This window comes from Harpia harpyja, chromosome W (genome assembly GCF_026419915.1).
Source record: "Harpia harpyja isolate bHarHar1 chromosome W, bHarHar1 primary haplotype, whole genome shotgun sequence".
NCBI classification, from domain to species: domain Eukaryota; kingdom Metazoa; phylum Chordata; class Aves; order Accipitriformes; family Accipitridae; genus Harpia; species Harpia harpyja.
The window spans coordinates 761,518-778,072 of NC_068968.1; the positions used below are offsets into that span (position 1 = coordinate 761,518).

Below are 16,555 nucleotides of genomic sequence, written 5' to 3' on the forward strand. Positions count from 1 at the left end.
GTATAATTCTGTAATACAGCTACTGGGGTTGGCATGCCAATGAAGCATGTTGTCAAAAGATCTGCAGCTGTTAATCTTCCCTTGATACAAAAGGCAGATGAGTTAGTTACAGTAGAGGCTGACCAAATCCAAGTACTTACATGTTGATCTTGCAGAAATGTATCCAGGGCACGTGCTTGTAGTACAAGACTACAAAGCACGATGAGCCAACCTGTGATAAGGGAGGAAAACAGGAATGTCATCTCCTTCCAGTAATACACTGTTGCTCCAGCTCCTTCAGCTAATATCACTCTGGGTTTGATAACCTGATGTGGGGTATTTGCCCACATAGACTGGAGAGCTATGGCTTGTGCTTTTTCAGATTGAACTTCAATTTGATGTTGGGTTCATGATACCAATAACACTGTTCCAATGCTATTTCCTCTAGATAAGATGCAGGTATTCATCAAAGTTACCTGAAATACAAGAACTCAAGAATCTGATATCAATAGAGGATGTAAAATAAGAGCAGAAGTTGGGGTACAGAACCATATGGCATTCTCAGGGGTTATTATATGAATCTTCATGTCTAGGCTAATAGGTCACGGTCCCACCATGCAATCCATTGGTGTAAACAATTCCATTTCCCCTGTAGCTAATATTTTGAGAGAGAATGAGTTGTTCTAATGCTTCGGTTGTGCTATGTTGCTTAGCATATTTGGTGGGTTTAGCAAAAAACAGTCATGCTGCTGTATCTACAGCAGTGAATACATATCACCACCCCCTCGACAGGGGCAGGGGGCCCATGTAATCAACCTGTCAGCTAGTCAAGGCCCACTGACCCCCTTTTTATCTTTCTCCATGGCCTATATAATGCCCTTAAACGTAACTGCGTACAAATAGTACAATTATGTGCACATGCTTTACAAATATGTAATGGCTATCAAAAAGAAAGCATTAGGAAGATCTATCACCACCTTCCGGGGTTGTAAACTTTTGCTGATTTTTTTTCTACCATGTCTGGTACTGTAACTGCAAGTAGGGGGGTAACTTTGTTCAATTCTCTATAATCTAGTCATTCTCCAAGTGCCATCTGGTTTTCAAACAGGCCAAATAGGATTCAGCAATTTTGGGGGACCTGCCAAACCTTCATTTCTGCTGTTTTGGTATTTGCCAGGTAGTGCATTGCCTTGAGGTGGCAGGCAGGGGTGGAGGGTGGGCATGGAATTGGTGGTGGGGCTGGGGCGGTTGGCTTTTTTGGATAGATGCTAACTTTTGCCATCAGCAAAACATTTCTGATGATGTGATTTCATCTATTTCTGATCGTGGGATGCCAGTTCGTACAAGGTTATTCTGCATTTTTTTCCTTGTCACCTGTGTTGTAACTCCTTTTGGTTTTGCTGGCCTTCCTTTATTTACCACCCAAACAGATGGTCCTGAAATTACAGCCCCAATTTCCCTCAAGGTATCTGCTAGGGTGCCTATATTACCCATAGCATTTGTCACTGCTGGTATAGTCGAGGGTTTTAACAAGGCAGGCACTCCTCTCAAAAACTGCATTTTGATACTTCTTGTTACTGCTACCCTGTCCGGATTGGATCCCGTAACCAATGCATGAGCCATCCCCATCTGCTGCACCAAATTAATACCTTCTTCCATTGTACACCACTTCCTGAGGGATGACACTAATTTGGCAGGTTCTGCATATGCTGTTAAAACTGCTGCACGCAACCATTGATATAGCATAGGTGCAATAATATCTTGCCCATCAGGACCTCTGATATTTTGTAACTGAGCATATCCTTGTTGTATCTGATTATCCTTGGCTATAGGGCTTGTTACCGAAATCTGGAATAAAACTCCTTGACACCAATGTGAAGTTAAGAAGCAGGCACTTCGTTTATTGTAGCGCTGGGGACATGGGAGATCGCTCCTCCAAAGGCATGTCCAACAGTATCAAAATCCATCAGTTTTTATAGACTTTTTCTGTCAGGTCATTGTTACATAAGTTCTTTACATAAAAATGCATACTATGCTCGCTCTTAAATTTAACCTTTATAATGATTGGTCCTTTGATTATATAACCTTATCAATATTCTTATTTAAAAACAATCATTGGTCAATCTCACTTAGCTCTACTGATTGGAATCTTTGATACTCAAATCGACACGGGAAGGGTAAGGGGTTTCCAAGCAGCATAACTGGTGTCCATGACGGTTTCCTTAGTTTCTTGAAACAAAACATAGAAAACCCAGTAACTTCCTGGTGAGGTTTCCATGGTTAGCTATTTCAAACTTCAACAATATTAAGGTTCCTATAGTCATACATAACACAGTTCCTAAAGTTTCTATGGCTACATTTCAAACTTAACAATCCTATACATTATGCTTCACAATTTTACTTCTTAATCAAACCTAACTCTTCTATGTGATTAAATTTAGATTTCTTTATCAGAATATTTGCAACAGGCTTAATAAATCTTTTTCACCTATTAATAAATGGATGGATGCAGCTCCACTATCCCAAGCTTGCAAAAATCCATGCCAGTATGCCTTCCCCACTCTTTTTCTGATAGATCTCTAAGAATTCCCTTAACTCTTTTGGAGCATAAGTATGTGTGATCTGCACTCCCCTCTCTGCTTGTTTCTGCTGTCCCATCATTTGTATGAGGGGTTGTGCTTCTACCACCTCCCTGCCTTTTAAGTCCAGATCAAATTCAAACTCAGTCTCGGAGTCTGAGGACTCACTCCAAATATTTCCATCCCATTCCTTGGGATCCTATGACCATTTTGTGGTGAGAGCACGAACTTGGGAAATCGAAACCTTACTTTTTTCATATTTGTCCCTTTGTTTATTAGCAATACGCACTACCAACCACTCTACATTATCTTGCAGCCCATAGCACCACTCTGCTTGAATAGTAATTACTTCTCGCATGATCATCTTTGCATCTTGTAAAGTCCCGACTTCCTTTTCCAATTCTCTCATCTTACTCTGTAATGCAACAACTTCACAGTGAATAGCTCTCTAAGACCGGTAGTTAACAACTATCCCAATCTCCCTGCTAATTTGCGAGAAGAATCTGATGCTGCTTTCCATGGCAACCCATGCATAGCTGTTTCAATTGTCTGGGGGTAACCACTGCCCTGTCATCTATTTTAGGCCATGCTTCTGGCGGAGCCAATTTAGCCAGGAAAGTGGCCACAGGGGTCCAGTCCTCAGTACTGGGCCATCCCGGAATATGGGGAGTCACCATCGTGGCCTCCCCAGTCCCCAACTTCTTTTTCGGCCGTGGCTGTTCCTTGACCCTGTTGACTATGCCAAATGCATGAGCCAGCACAGGCAGGATGCAGGAACCACCACAAAACCACAGATGAAATGCAAAGACTAAATTTATTTTTGTTACCTCACAAACCAGGGGATCCCCAAAGCAGCACCCTGGCAGAGGCACACAAGCGGGAACGCAGGCACCGAGGAGCTTGGTCCTTGCTAGAGGATCGCTGAACCTGCTGTTTGTGCCTGTTTTTCAGAGATTTGTGCAGGCGTAGTTTGCCATTGTGCTTTGATCTTTCCCACAGCAGGGCAGGAATCTCAAGCGTGTTTGATAGGGTGCCTCTAAGTCTATCACAGGCCTACGTTATCTGAACACAGATATTCTACTTGTCCAACACATGAGGACAGACAACAATTAGAATGATATATGTATTTTTCTACACCCCAGCTGCAAGTCACTTCAGTGTGTTTACAGTCCTCCTCACCATTCTTCTGTTATTTTCCCACAATGTGTAAGTGTATTATTCCTGTGAAAATGAAATTCAAAGATGACCAGCAAAAGCATTGAATATTTAGTTGTGTGTACAAAGTCATTAAAGATTGCTTTTGGTGGCTAAATTTCTTTAGGGTAGTTTGAGTCTCTAGTTTAATGCCTGAAACTGAATGTAGACAGATACTTCTGTGGCTGGGGGAAAGGACTGTGTTCTAGATTACCATAAGCTGTGTTAGTTAGGCTGTCCTAATGTTGGTTGATTATAGCCTCCTCTTGTTTGGATAGAAGCACCTCCAAATTTTTGTAAGTGTATTCTTTGCTGCAAGTTACTGAACGCTAACAGGTATTCAAGAGGCTGGGCATTAAGGAGTGTTCCTCAGTAAAGGTGATATGAGTCTCTATTTTCCCACTGGTGATCAAAAGATATATTCAAGGTCAATCTGCTGGCAGAGTCCCTTCCTGGGAGTTTTTTATTTTTTAAAATGCCTACAAGGCTTTTTTAATGTTTTTGTTGTTCTTGTTGTGTGCAGAGGGCCTCACCAGGATCAAGTCTTGCTGTACTGGATCCCAGGAAAACAAAATGTGAAACCTCACATTTTACCTATGTTATAATGCTGCATGGCTGCTGAAATGCAAGTTCCCCCTTTCCTCATGAACTTGATCCCTATCCCTCGCATCAGATTCAGCAGTTGTATAGCCACATAGTTTTCCACTGGATAAGCTTATTCAACTGACTCACTGTTTTGTTTTAGAGGGTTTAGTTTGCTCTTGAGTCAGCTCACTGAACTGACTCTCTCTGCAGCTGCATGATCATTAGTCTGATTGAAGGGAAGTAGCAATATTATGTGGTTAAGGGGTACGGGAGCAGGAATGCCATTTCTGGTGACAGCTCGCAGTTGTGTGGTATTAAATATGAGCTGAAACTTGATTTTAATGGAATAAACTGTTTGGGTTCTACCTGCACTACAGATTGAACTTTGAATGAATATATAACCAGGTCCCAAACGGGAACTAAAACTTGTGATTTTTTTTGTCCCAAACTCTGCTCAGCCATCCTCCACTTGTGTGTGACTTCAGGAAAGCTGTGTTACTTCTGGCTGCAGAGGGTAATGATTTTCAACCCTGAAAAACCTGCTAGTTTGTTTGTGTTTTTTTTTTCCTCAGCTGCAATAAAGCTTTCCTTTTGTGAAGTACTAGTTAATGTTTTTTACAAGCCTCCTAGTTAATGCAGTATATAATTCAGTCTGAGTATTTGTTGCAGGGTGTGACTAGGCTGTAGTTCTGCTAGCTGCTGCTTTGTTGGAAGTTGTTGACATTGTAGTGCCCTTTCACTGAACGCTACTCAGGAAACCTTAGGAGGGAAAACACTGAGGCCTTTACCTTTTCTGTTTTTCTTTGTTGATTGTTCCATTTTTTGGGGGGACAAGCTCAGAGAAACAGGTATGAAGAGATTTGCAGTACTGATGGTTCTTCACCACTGAATGTAGCAGTGATGGAATAAACAGCAAGTATACTGTGTATTGACTTGGCTAGTATTTTCCTTTATCTCCTTAGGCTAGAAAATAAGAGGACTCGGAAATGGAGGTGTTCCTTTCCTCCCATAGCAAGAGTGTGTGCATGGCTGTGCAAGCACCAGACACCACCTCTGAGCCACTGTGGTACTCTATATGCTTCCTGACCTGAGATACTGAGTCATTTGACAGTTCAGGACAGCATATGGTGTGGTCAGTGATGGGAATACATTATCTCTTTTACTTTGGTAGCTTTTAGAGAGGGTTTACATAAGAAAAGCCTTTTCTATGACAGAGGACAAGAAATGAGGTCCTTCCATCAAAGATGATGGGAACATGTATTTAATTTTTCCTTTAGGCCTTAGAATATCAGGACAGGCCAGAGCTTTTCTTAAAATATTCCCCAGCAGAGAAACATACTTCAAAAGTGAACTTGCTGTTGTCCCTTCCTCACAGGATCCCCGATCGCTGCTTCTCAAAGAGAATTCCTATTTTTCTATATATTATATTTCTATGTGGACCAGTGCAGCCTTTTTTTTTTTTTTTTTTTTTTTTTTTTTTTTTCTCTAGTTCATGGCAACAACTGTGGTCTGGTCTACGTTATGGTCTAGTAAGATCTTCTAGTTCTGATATTTCTGAGTGGTGCTTAGATAAAAAATAACATGTAGTTAGTCTAATTGGGTCTCTGTTACTTAAAGTTTCATTACTGTCAATGGTAAGTGCTGGTAACTGGTGCATCTTGCAGGTCCTTGCAAACGTGGGGCTTATAATTAGGACAGGGAGCAGGACTTTATTCTTTTTGCATGTGGAAGTCCAGCCAGTTGCTATCTAAAATGGTGTTCTTGCAGAAAGGCAGCAAAAGATGAGAATAGTGACTTTGTAGATATTGATGTCTGAAACATAAGGTCAAGTCATCTGAATCTTCCAAGACATTCACTGCCTTTTGATTGTCCAGAATCATTCAGGAGTGTTGTCTTCTGACAGCAGCAGAGCTGGGTGGATTTTGCTAACCAGGTTTTTAGCAGTCTGAAGATTGCCTTGGTTGTGTGAAAGATAAAGCCCTAGGTGGAAGTTGGTTAGGCTTCTCTGATTTTAGTGCGATTGTCTTTTTTTTTTTTTTTTATACCAGTAAAAGTTGAATTTGGGGAAATTTAGATTCTTCCTTCAGAAATTTCTGTATGAATAAGGGCACTTGTTGCCTCTGAAGTTTGAATATTTATAAAGAAATGATGAGGGCAAGTCTGCTGGACGTTTATTGGGTGTAGTTGGCAGATTTTGATTAAAGCTAAGATAATCACCAGTATATACTAAAATGTAAACCATGTCTATTAGGCAGAGACACTGGGATAATAGCAAAGATAGATATTGTGAGATTAGAAGATTTTTTAAAAATAATGTTAATGATATTCCTTAACTTTCATGATTGAAACTTGCTCTACTAGTGGAAAACATGCACTGTTCAGTCCCCCTTCCACATCATGCTTTTGAGAGGGGCTCTGGATATGTGACCAGCCTTTGCCTAACTCCAGTCTTTTGGAGATGAGCACTTCTTTCTCTTCCAAAACAATGCTGTCTTGTCTTTTATTTGTAAGACCTATTTGTATATTTCTTTGTCTTCCTTTGTATAACATTTGCTTAGAAATACTAATCCTTGAAATGAACTTTTTTTTTTTTTTTTTTGCTGTGTCGTGGTTTAACCCCAGCCAGCAACTAAGCACCATGCAGCCACTCACTCACTTCCCCCCCCCCCCAGTGGGATGGGGGAGAGAAAAGAAGTAAAACTTGTGGGTTGAGATAAGAATGGTTTAATAGAAAAGAAGAAACTAATAATGATAACACTAATAAAATGACAATAGTAATAATAAAAGGATTGGAATATACAAATGATGCACAATGCAATTGCTTACCACCTGCTGACCGATGCCCAGTTAGTCCCTGAGCAGCGATTCCCCCACTCCCCCCAGTTTATATACTAGATGTGATGTCACATGGTATGGAATACCCCTTTGGCCACTTTGGGTCAGGTGCCCTGGCTGTGTCCCCTCCCAACTTCTTGTGCCCCTCCAGCCTTCTTGCTGGCTGGGCATGAGCAGCTGAAAAATCCTTGACTTTAGAGTAAACATTACTTAGCAACAACTGAAAACATCAGTGTGTTATCAACATTCTTCTCATACTGAATCCAAGACATAACACTATACCAGGTATTAGGAAGACAATTAACTCTATCCCAGCTGAAACCAGGACATGCTGGTAATGAGAAATTATTGATTTCTGTAGATTGGGTTGTGTTCTTAGCTAATTATAGATTGACTTGGCAGAATAATAATTTCAACTAACAACTTAGTGGGTTTTAAGAAAGGTGGGTAAGAGTATTCACTTGTTTATTCAGTACGCTTGCTAACACAACTGGAAGCGTATATGTTAGTTTATATGTTTGTGCTGGTACTCTGGCCACTCCCAGCAATCCTCTCTTCTTGGTAAAACATGAGAGCATACAGATAGTACAGTTTCTCTCCTGTGGTGTTCTGCAAGTGATGCAGGTCTACTCCTGGCCATCAATATTCTTCCTATTTATCATAGAAGACCATAAGATGAGACATGAATCCTCACAGGATCTATAAGCTCAGGTTCAGTATTGTTGGCTTGGGGCAATACAGACACTGAGTAATCAGCACTGCTCCTGAGGAACATCTGACTCTTGCAAACTCTTTTCCCCTTTCAAGCAGTAATAAAGGTGGTGAGATTCTTTAGACAACAGCACTTGAGGGAAATGCATTGCATCGATGCTTTGCAGACATGTTTTTTTTCCTCCGTTCTCTTTCCTCATGCTCATGTCACGCTACTGCTGTAGCAGTAAAATCTAGACTCATTGTACATGTACAGTAGTCATGCCATCATGAGGCAGTGTCCTGCAGCCTTTTCCCAGCCCTGTCGTTGTGAGAAATCCTTGACTGAGTAGCTTTGTCATTAGAGTATAAAAAGCAATCACACTTTTAAGGTGTTCACATAGATTTCTGCATAGTGTTCTTTACCACAGCTCCTCGTCCAGAGAGTCAAGAAAATAACTTTCTTGAGACTGCCTCAGGAAAAGAATTGAAACTGCAAATGTTTTGTTCAGTTGTTGGAAGTGAATATTTAACTTCAGAAGGATTCTTGAAAGTCAGGTGGTATTGCAGTGCGTGGTCTGTCCCTGGAAGTTCAGGAATAGATTTACTGTGTCTTGTGGGGCTTGCCACCCTGTCAAGTCAATTTGTATTCTGTGTATCTCTAGCTTTTCTGACTTGAGTCTAAAAGGACTAGATTTCTTGCCAAAGGAAAGTTGAACAAAAGATCAAAGAAAGCATTATGATAGCTTTAAAAATCTCCTTTTTGTGTTGATATGCATTCAATTACTCTTTGATTCTTTGCCTTCCTCTCTTCCTTCTAAAATCCAAAGCAAAAGCCCAACTAAATGTGTTGAATAAGACTTAATGGTATGGAGACTTTGGGAGGGAGTGGGATTTGGTCTTTTTAGGAAAGTTGGGTGTTGAGATACCAATGCTTCGGTACCGCTTTTGGAAACTAGAATAATTATTGCCATTCCATCACCAGTCTGGTGATGGCTTATTATACAATACTATATCTGCTGTTGTAGGTCCTTGGGCTAAACTTGCTGTACAGACAGAAACACTAAAACAAACCAACCTTGAGATTTGGGATGACTTTCCTCTTAAATGCCTCTGCTTTCCATTTTTAAGTCTAGTTATTTCTTTATGAGGAAGTGCTGAAATTTGAATTCCTTAAAGCTTGAGAAGCTAAACATACTTGAAGTGAACAATTTTCTTAACTACTGATCAAGGTTTTTTTTTATTTTGGGTTTTTTTTTGTTTTTAAAGTAGAAGTAAAGACAACCTTCCTCTGGAGGTACTAGATTACATCAGTGAAAAAAAGGTTTACAGCAATCTTGTGCTTTTTTTTTTTATTGTCATGAAAGAAAGTATGACCACCTTCTTTACACAACAGTTTTGGAAAGTCTAGTCTCTAATGCTTTCTCCTCCTTTTCTGCTAGTGCTCTGAGGGTCTGTTTTCTTTAACGTGTCTATTTCTTTAAAATAGAGCTGTTTCGGCTGCTTACTAGAGTTGCAATGTGTCTACAAGGTCAAATATTACCTGTTGATGAGGGACTTTTGCACTGAGCCAGACCCTGACATGGAAACTGAAACATCTGCTTGTCTGAATATTTTTTTTTATCTTTATTAAATAGATTTTAATTAAGAGTTGTCTTCTTCCCAGTTTCTAATCTTCTTTCCTCATTTGATCTGCAGTTAAAATTAAGTTTATCAGTTTGTGATATCCTACTTATTGCTATGACAACAGCCTGCCAAACAGACTTTAATATGAGGAATTGGAGAGAATAAGCAGCTGCTTTGCGAGCAAGGAAATGTTTAGCCCCATCTTATTAATAAGTAATATCCCACTTAATGCTCACAATTGTAGTCACTATGGTAATTTGAAGGCAGTGGCTATCTGCCTCCTTTCTGCCCACTGCTTCGGTACTCTAAGGAGTGGGTGTGGTAGGGTGTCAAGCCTCAGCCTGGCGTGGTGAAGACATACCTGTGCCAAGGAGGTGCAGTGTTTCCCTGGTTAGTGCACTGTTGATGGTGGAGCAGAGTCCTTCAGCTGTTCCCCATGTGTGCTGGGGCTGGGCTGGTTGCTGGGGCTGGGTGCTGCTTGTAGATAGTGGGAGCCAACTAAGGGGGAATAAAATAGCTTTATTTTTAAAGCTCCCTTTATATCAAGCTGCCAATCGTGCTTTTAAGAAGATTGGGTTGTGTCTGAAATGGATTATAACGCATCTGTGTTGGCTTGATGGGGAATGTCAAACTGAGGGTGTGTTTCCACACTTGTCTGAAGCAAGTGCAAGTCCATACCGCTGCCAGGAAGAGGCTCTCACCTTTGCTGGTTTTCTGCTTTGGACCCGTTGCCAAATTTTGCTGCTCATGGGCTGCACAGTCAGCAAGATGAGGATCTTCTTTAAAGATCCTGTTATACTGTTCTGGTTGTTTGGGCTCTGTTCCCACCAGCAGGCTGATCTTGCTGTGCCACTTAATCTCCCAGGAGTGTTTCAAATGCTTGTGTGCCTGCCTTTTTCCTTAAAGTATCCTTTCATCCTGAAAAACAAACATGGCTTAAACAGCTGTGATACAGAGGCACTGTAAAATATATGTTAGGAGAGGGAGAAAAGACACAGTCCTCCTCAGGAACCATAGGTTGCCTGGCTATCAGAAGTATAGCCTATAGTTCAGCGTGTGCTTTACAAACAAACGTAAAACTCTTTGTTTTAATGTGTGTGTACTGCCATCATGTCCAAAATATGGATCGCAATATTTTGAGTAGCTTTGGTGAAATTAGAGAAAATAGCATTGAAACGTATGTCAGAATTTCTAGGTACCAGAATCTGTGTAAACGGGATGTTAATTCAGAAATGATGAACAAATTGAGACCCAGTGGAGTTGTAATTTCTCAATATATCTTAAATCACAGTGGGCTAATTCCAGACAATCATATTTGAAACTATTAGCTTGTCTTTCAGAGAGGTTAGTGCTCTCTGTCATGTTCTCTGTTCAGGGGTTTTTTTTCATTGCTAGGTTCAAATCCTGATGAGCTGATGGATACTTTAAAAAAAAAAACCAACAAACCAACAAAAATAAAAGAACCAAAAACCAACCCAAAGGTCATTATTAGTGTATATAAACTTAAGTTAGTTTTTGGACATTGGCAGTCCAGTCAGCAAGGCGCTTAAAGCAGATTTTAACACAAAGAGCAAAAGTAATTTTTACTGCAAACTCAACTGAAGACTGTCCATAACATGTTTAAAATATTTTGCTTTCCATAGAACATGTTGTCATGAGCTTGAATAACCTCTGTTCTGACTGTATCTGGCTTTTAGGGTGTCAAGCGCAGTGCTCTTGAAGGCCTGTGTGTTCTGGGGCTTAGAAGACAACAAAGTTAGACTACTTTAAGAGACTGGGAGACAGATTGGCTTTGGTGAATATATTCATAAAGCTGGAGAAACACAGTGTTCCAGTTCAGCTCATACTATAGTCAGTTCCTGGTAAAGGCAGGCCTTTTCTTGTTAAATATGTAAGTGTTCATGGAAATATACTTTCTCCTCAGACTTTATTGAATGCTTTAACTAGCACATAAAGAAATTCAATGTCTAGCTTCAATTTTGGCCAACAAAATTTATTTCTAAAGTGAAGAAGAGATTTAGATGATAATGGGGTTAATTGTCTTTGATTCTAGATGAGATTCATGAGCATTGTGAATCAATGTTTAAACTGAAGCATCTCATCGCAACTTTAATTGTTGAGTACCCATTACTTGTGAATGCTAGTGAGCAGCTGGGTATTGAACACATCCTTGTCCATGCAGTCACAGCAGTTTGCTCAGTTTTCATCTGAGCATTATTGTGCATTGAACTCAGTGATAGCCAGCCTGCACCAAAGCTGCTGCCCTGACAAGTTGCATGCTCGGGCATGTTCATACGTTGGGGCTGCAGTAAAAGCACTTTGCTGCTTGTTTGCACATCTCCTTCTGCCTAGGTGCACCACTTGCAGGTTCTCCTTAGTTCCCTAAATTTGCAGGTTTTACTTCCCAGTGTCATGGGGACAGAAACCAGGCAGTTGACCATGACTGTTCTGACCAGTTGAGAGATCCATTTCCAGTTACCATAGCTACTATAAACCATACTCATCAATTAGCCTTGTGTTAGTTGCTGTACAAACACAGGGAGAATAATAAATTTCTTGTTTCAAAGTAATTTTAATGGTAGAGGATGAATGAGAATGAAAGCTGACTGCCACTAATGGGATAGCACTTATGCGTGTGTGGGGTTTGAGTTTTCTTTTGGGTTTCTTTGTTGCCATACCACAAAGGTATGTTTAAAGCAGGGTAATAGGTAGTTTAGTAAATCATTTCTTTAAGTATGAGGGAGAACATAAAACAAAAATACTGGCTACAGAGGCTGTATTTAAAGGCAAGGATCATCATTTCTCTTATAAATGAGAGGTGAGAAGTAGAGTGGGCGTTGGCCACGACCTCTGTATATGTGCAGGAAAGCAGTTTAATGATAGGGGAGAAAGGAACGGCTTGGTTTGTGAATGTGATTTTTGTGTTGGCATTCTGAGTGGGTATGAGAGTGGTTAAATTCCAGGCATCAAAACAAGACAGCAGGTATTACAGAAATTTAAGGAGTGATACAGCTGGAGCTGGAATTTCAGCAGAGTAGCAGATAGAAAAGTCTATATGTTAAATAACTGGGAAAAGCTGTGAGATTTAGATGTTGTCTGGAAGTACAGATCTAGACAGATCCCAATCAGCTGACAAAAATGCTTTTTATACACTGTATTTCCCCCTTCACTGTAAAGACTGCAATAAATCCAATAATAGTGTATTAAAGCTGCTTTCTCAGGAGTCTGTATAGAGTTCGTGGTAAAGGCAGGAAGAGTTCAAGCTACTGCATTTGTATATTATCTGGGTATTGAATCAGTACTCTGCCTTAACTCATGCTTTTTTTTCTTTTCAGATTTTTTATTTTGTACATACATTGTTTTGTATATACTGTATATGATGACTTCGGTGGGTAGTGAACGTACCCGGGGCACTCGGGACAAAATGCAAATTTCAACCACACAGCCAACACAACCACAGAAACAAGTAGTACAGGTACGTTCTACTATATAATCTTCTTTGGGTTGAAAGTGAACATGTAATGATATGCATTTCTTCCCTAAGTCAGTAAAAACTGAGAAAAGACGGGGGGGAAATCATGGTCTATTTTAGAAGAGTATGTTTGATATCTTGCTTTAATTGCTCGATAATCCAGCACAGCATTAAGCTGTTCCTGTATTCTTGTCTCTAAAGGAGCTTTGTGTTCTTCAGCAACATTTCCCATCAGTGAGGAATTCTATGCCTGTGTCAGGATTTCTGTCCTGTGACCTCAGTGTCCTCAGATCTCAGCTCTTCCATATGCCAGCCTCATGATGCTAGAAGATTTCTGGTCAATAGAGGGATTTGGGTGGGTGGGAAAAGCTTTGTTAGATGCATGCTGTGTTCTACAGCATGATTCAGCATATCTGCAAGTCACAAAATCCTAAACTTCTTGTGTAGTGTCCTCACAAAGTGAAATGAAGATGGCCGTCCACCAGCAGACTAAAATTATTTTCAGTATCTGTGACACTGAAATTAAGCTCTTAGCCCATTGTCTTGATTCTCAGCAGCAGAGTAGTTAACTTGTGTGCTTCTCTGGGTTAGAGAGAGTGCAAATTGTCTCTGTTTCTGGCAACTCATTATTCTCTTGTCAGGTACTTCTCAAAATTGGACTCAATTCAAGAATTGCCTCAGTTCTCTGCTGGCAGAGAGTGCATCAATCTAGAGGTGCTCCCCTGGGAAATTGTGTCTTACTGTTTTCTAGACTGATCTTTAACATGGAGGGGGTCTTGTTCTGTTTTGTACAGTATTAATTATGTGAGCTCAAGCCCTTATCTCCTTGCATTGCAGTGCTTTGCATAGTGGTGATTCATGTTAATGTGTGGATTTAGAAAGTGACTTTCAACAGATGAAGTTGAATTTGTTTTTGGTTTATAACAAGTAAGGCCGCAGGAATGTAGTGAGCAGGTTGACGGAAGTGGTGGTTTCCCCTTTTTTGACATTTGCAAGACAGCAGTGGAGTACTCTGCCCAGTTTTGGGTTCCCTGGCACAAGACAGACATTGGCAGATGGGAGCAAGTCCAGCGAAGAGCTGCAAAGGTGGTTGAGAGGCTGGAGCACAGGATGAATGAGGGGTGGCCGAGGGAACTGGATTTGCTCAGCCCTAAGAAGGCAAGGCAAGGTCATATCTTCTATTCAGATACCTCATGAAAGGGTATAGAAAAGGTGAAGCCAGACTCTTCTCAGAGAGACAATGGCACAAGTTGGAACACTGGAAATTCCAGCTGTTAAAAGGAAAAAAAATTGTTTACCATGAACATGGTCATGGATTAGAGAGGTGGTGGGATCTCTGTCTGGCCCCAGGCAGCTCCTCTGATGGGACATGCTCTCAGTGGGAGGTTGCGCTGAGTATCACTAGAGGACCTTTCCAACCTATGTGATTCATTGATTTTAAGCATTAGGTCTTATTGACCTTTTTCTGCGTTTTGTCCGCTTATTCTACTTCTTGCATAATAGATACTGGTTTGGTCAATTCAGTGGAAAAGATGGCTATTTAATATACAGCAATTATGTTTTAGTGCACCATATTTTTTTATTGTTTAGATATCAGATGGACCTTTCTCCTTAGTCAGACTTTACAGATCAACAGAAACATGTGGGATTTTACTGTTCAATTACCACTGATTCATTTTTCTGAATGTAGAATAATGTTGCTTTCCTAAATGGAGATTTCATTGTCATAATATCACGTTGATCTTCATTTAAGAAATTACATCGTGGTTCTTTTGCATTGCTTCTGGATAATAACTATACCATTTTATTATAAGATCCGGGCCTATTACTGTCACTTAATTTTGTGTTTTGCACACTTCTGTTTTCTGGTAGTTTGAAGTTGTTAGTTAAAAATTTCCTTCGCTCTGTTATGCTGCAAAGATAATATATCTTGTAAGGTTGAGTAAAGTTTTAGCTGTCTTAAGATGCTACAATTTTCTTAGTTGCAATTAAAACTTAATTATACTCTTTTATAGGATACTACAATGTTACTTGTAACAACGGTGCCTTAAAAATAAAGAAGAACCAGTCGCTGGGAAAAAAACCAAAACTTTTTGTGACAATGATTTGTTGTTTGTATAGTAAACACATCTTGTGGGGTTTTGTTGGTTTTTTTCTTCTTAATCTTCAGTTCCCTCTGGGTGTAATGCACTGGCATAAATATTAGTGATATTGTACCTACTTGTGTTTCTAAGCTCTCTCCTTAACACAGGAAAACTGAAGATACTGTCACACATTTGATATTGTTATAAAATTGGTATATTTTTGTCTTCTAACGTGGACTTGGAAAAAAGTTGGTTTACGGAAAAAATGAATCTTAATGTTTTCCTGTTTCTGGTCAAATATGCTGTCATGTCTCTACAGAAATTACATTGTCTGAATGTTTTTACTCTGGATATCTTTAAAGGAAATCTCTTCGCTAGCTTAAAAGTTGCAGTGGGCCTGAGGAGGCTGAAGTCAGAGTGAGAAGATGGATCAACAGGGCTTAATTCCTGAAACCAGCAGACCTTTTGTTTTTGCTCTCTGCTGAGCTCTCAGCAGACAACCAAGAGTGAGCTCCTTTGCACAGAGTACTGCACTGACCGGCACCAGGGCTGGCACGGGGAATTCCAGAGCAGGCTCTCCTCTGTATTACCAACTGACGTATGAAGCTGTCAGCATGACGCTTTGAAAATGTGAAGTAGCAACTCCATTACAAACGCTAATTGTCTTGGAACGTCGCCTCTGAGCACAGCAAATGTCGCTTCCCTCAAGGAACTGGGACAGCTGCAGTAACTTCTCAGCAAATAAGCAGCTGGTGGTGTACGGTGGAGTAATTTTTAGACTCTTCTCAGGATTTACACTTGGCGACCTCCTCTAGAGCTTGTATTTGTGGTGAACTCCAAAAGTGAAGCAGTTTGAGGCTGATTAAGTCTGAACTCGTGAGGCACAGATTTTCACGTGGGTATTCTGTGAAGTGAGACTGCGAAAGGTGAGATTCAACCAGCTGCCCAGGATGAATCCTTTCCATCAAGAATTTCAGTGGATGAGGTGGTCCCCTTCTCAATGAAGAAGTCTTTTGCAGCACATCAACTTGCATTTTGGGTCCTGGCTCTCTTCAGTATCAGCCTTCTCTAGCATGAGACGGTAGCCTCTTCTGTTTGAGCAGAAATCAAGTTAGGTCCAGGATCATGTAGCATACAGTTATCTTTGGTATTTTCATGGGAGTGTAGTTCAAGTAGACTGCAAATGCCGCACTATGTAGAGTGGCCTGTATGATGAGACATTAGTGTTCTTGAGTTGCTTTCTCTCTGGGGCAGCCATAGCCTATTTAGATTTATGGCACTTTACTGCATCCATCCATTTTAGTCTTTCAGCTTTTGGAGGAGTTGCCAGCATGGATTTGTGGTCCAGAAATGTTACAGAAGCACCAAATATTTCATCAATAGCAAGATCTTTTAGCAGTTTTCAGAGACCAGTATTCGCTTATAAAGAAAATAAGTGCAGCTGTTCACGGGCAAAATCTTGAGGCATGACTCAGTCTCTTTTTAAGTGCTCATAAAACTACAGAGTCAGG

General features: G+C 40.4%; 1 protein-coding gene across 8 annotated transcripts in view; it reads left to right on the forward strand.

Moving 5' to 3' along the window:
• Positions 1-16,555, forward strand: part of LOC128136139 (ubiquitin-associated protein 2-like) — a 139,436-nt gene that overhangs the window by 19,401 nt on the left and 103,480 nt on the right. For all 8 annotated transcript variants that reach the window (XM_052775314.1, XM_052775311.1, XM_052775307.1 and 5 more), the window contains one exon: positions 12,824-12,963. In XM_052775314.1, coding sequence (XP_052631274.1) covers positions 12,865-12,963 — 99 coding nt within the window. In that variant the 5' untranslated portion in view covers positions 12,824-12,864. Of the gene's footprint in view, positions 1-12,823; positions 12,964-16,555 lie in introns of those variants that run through there.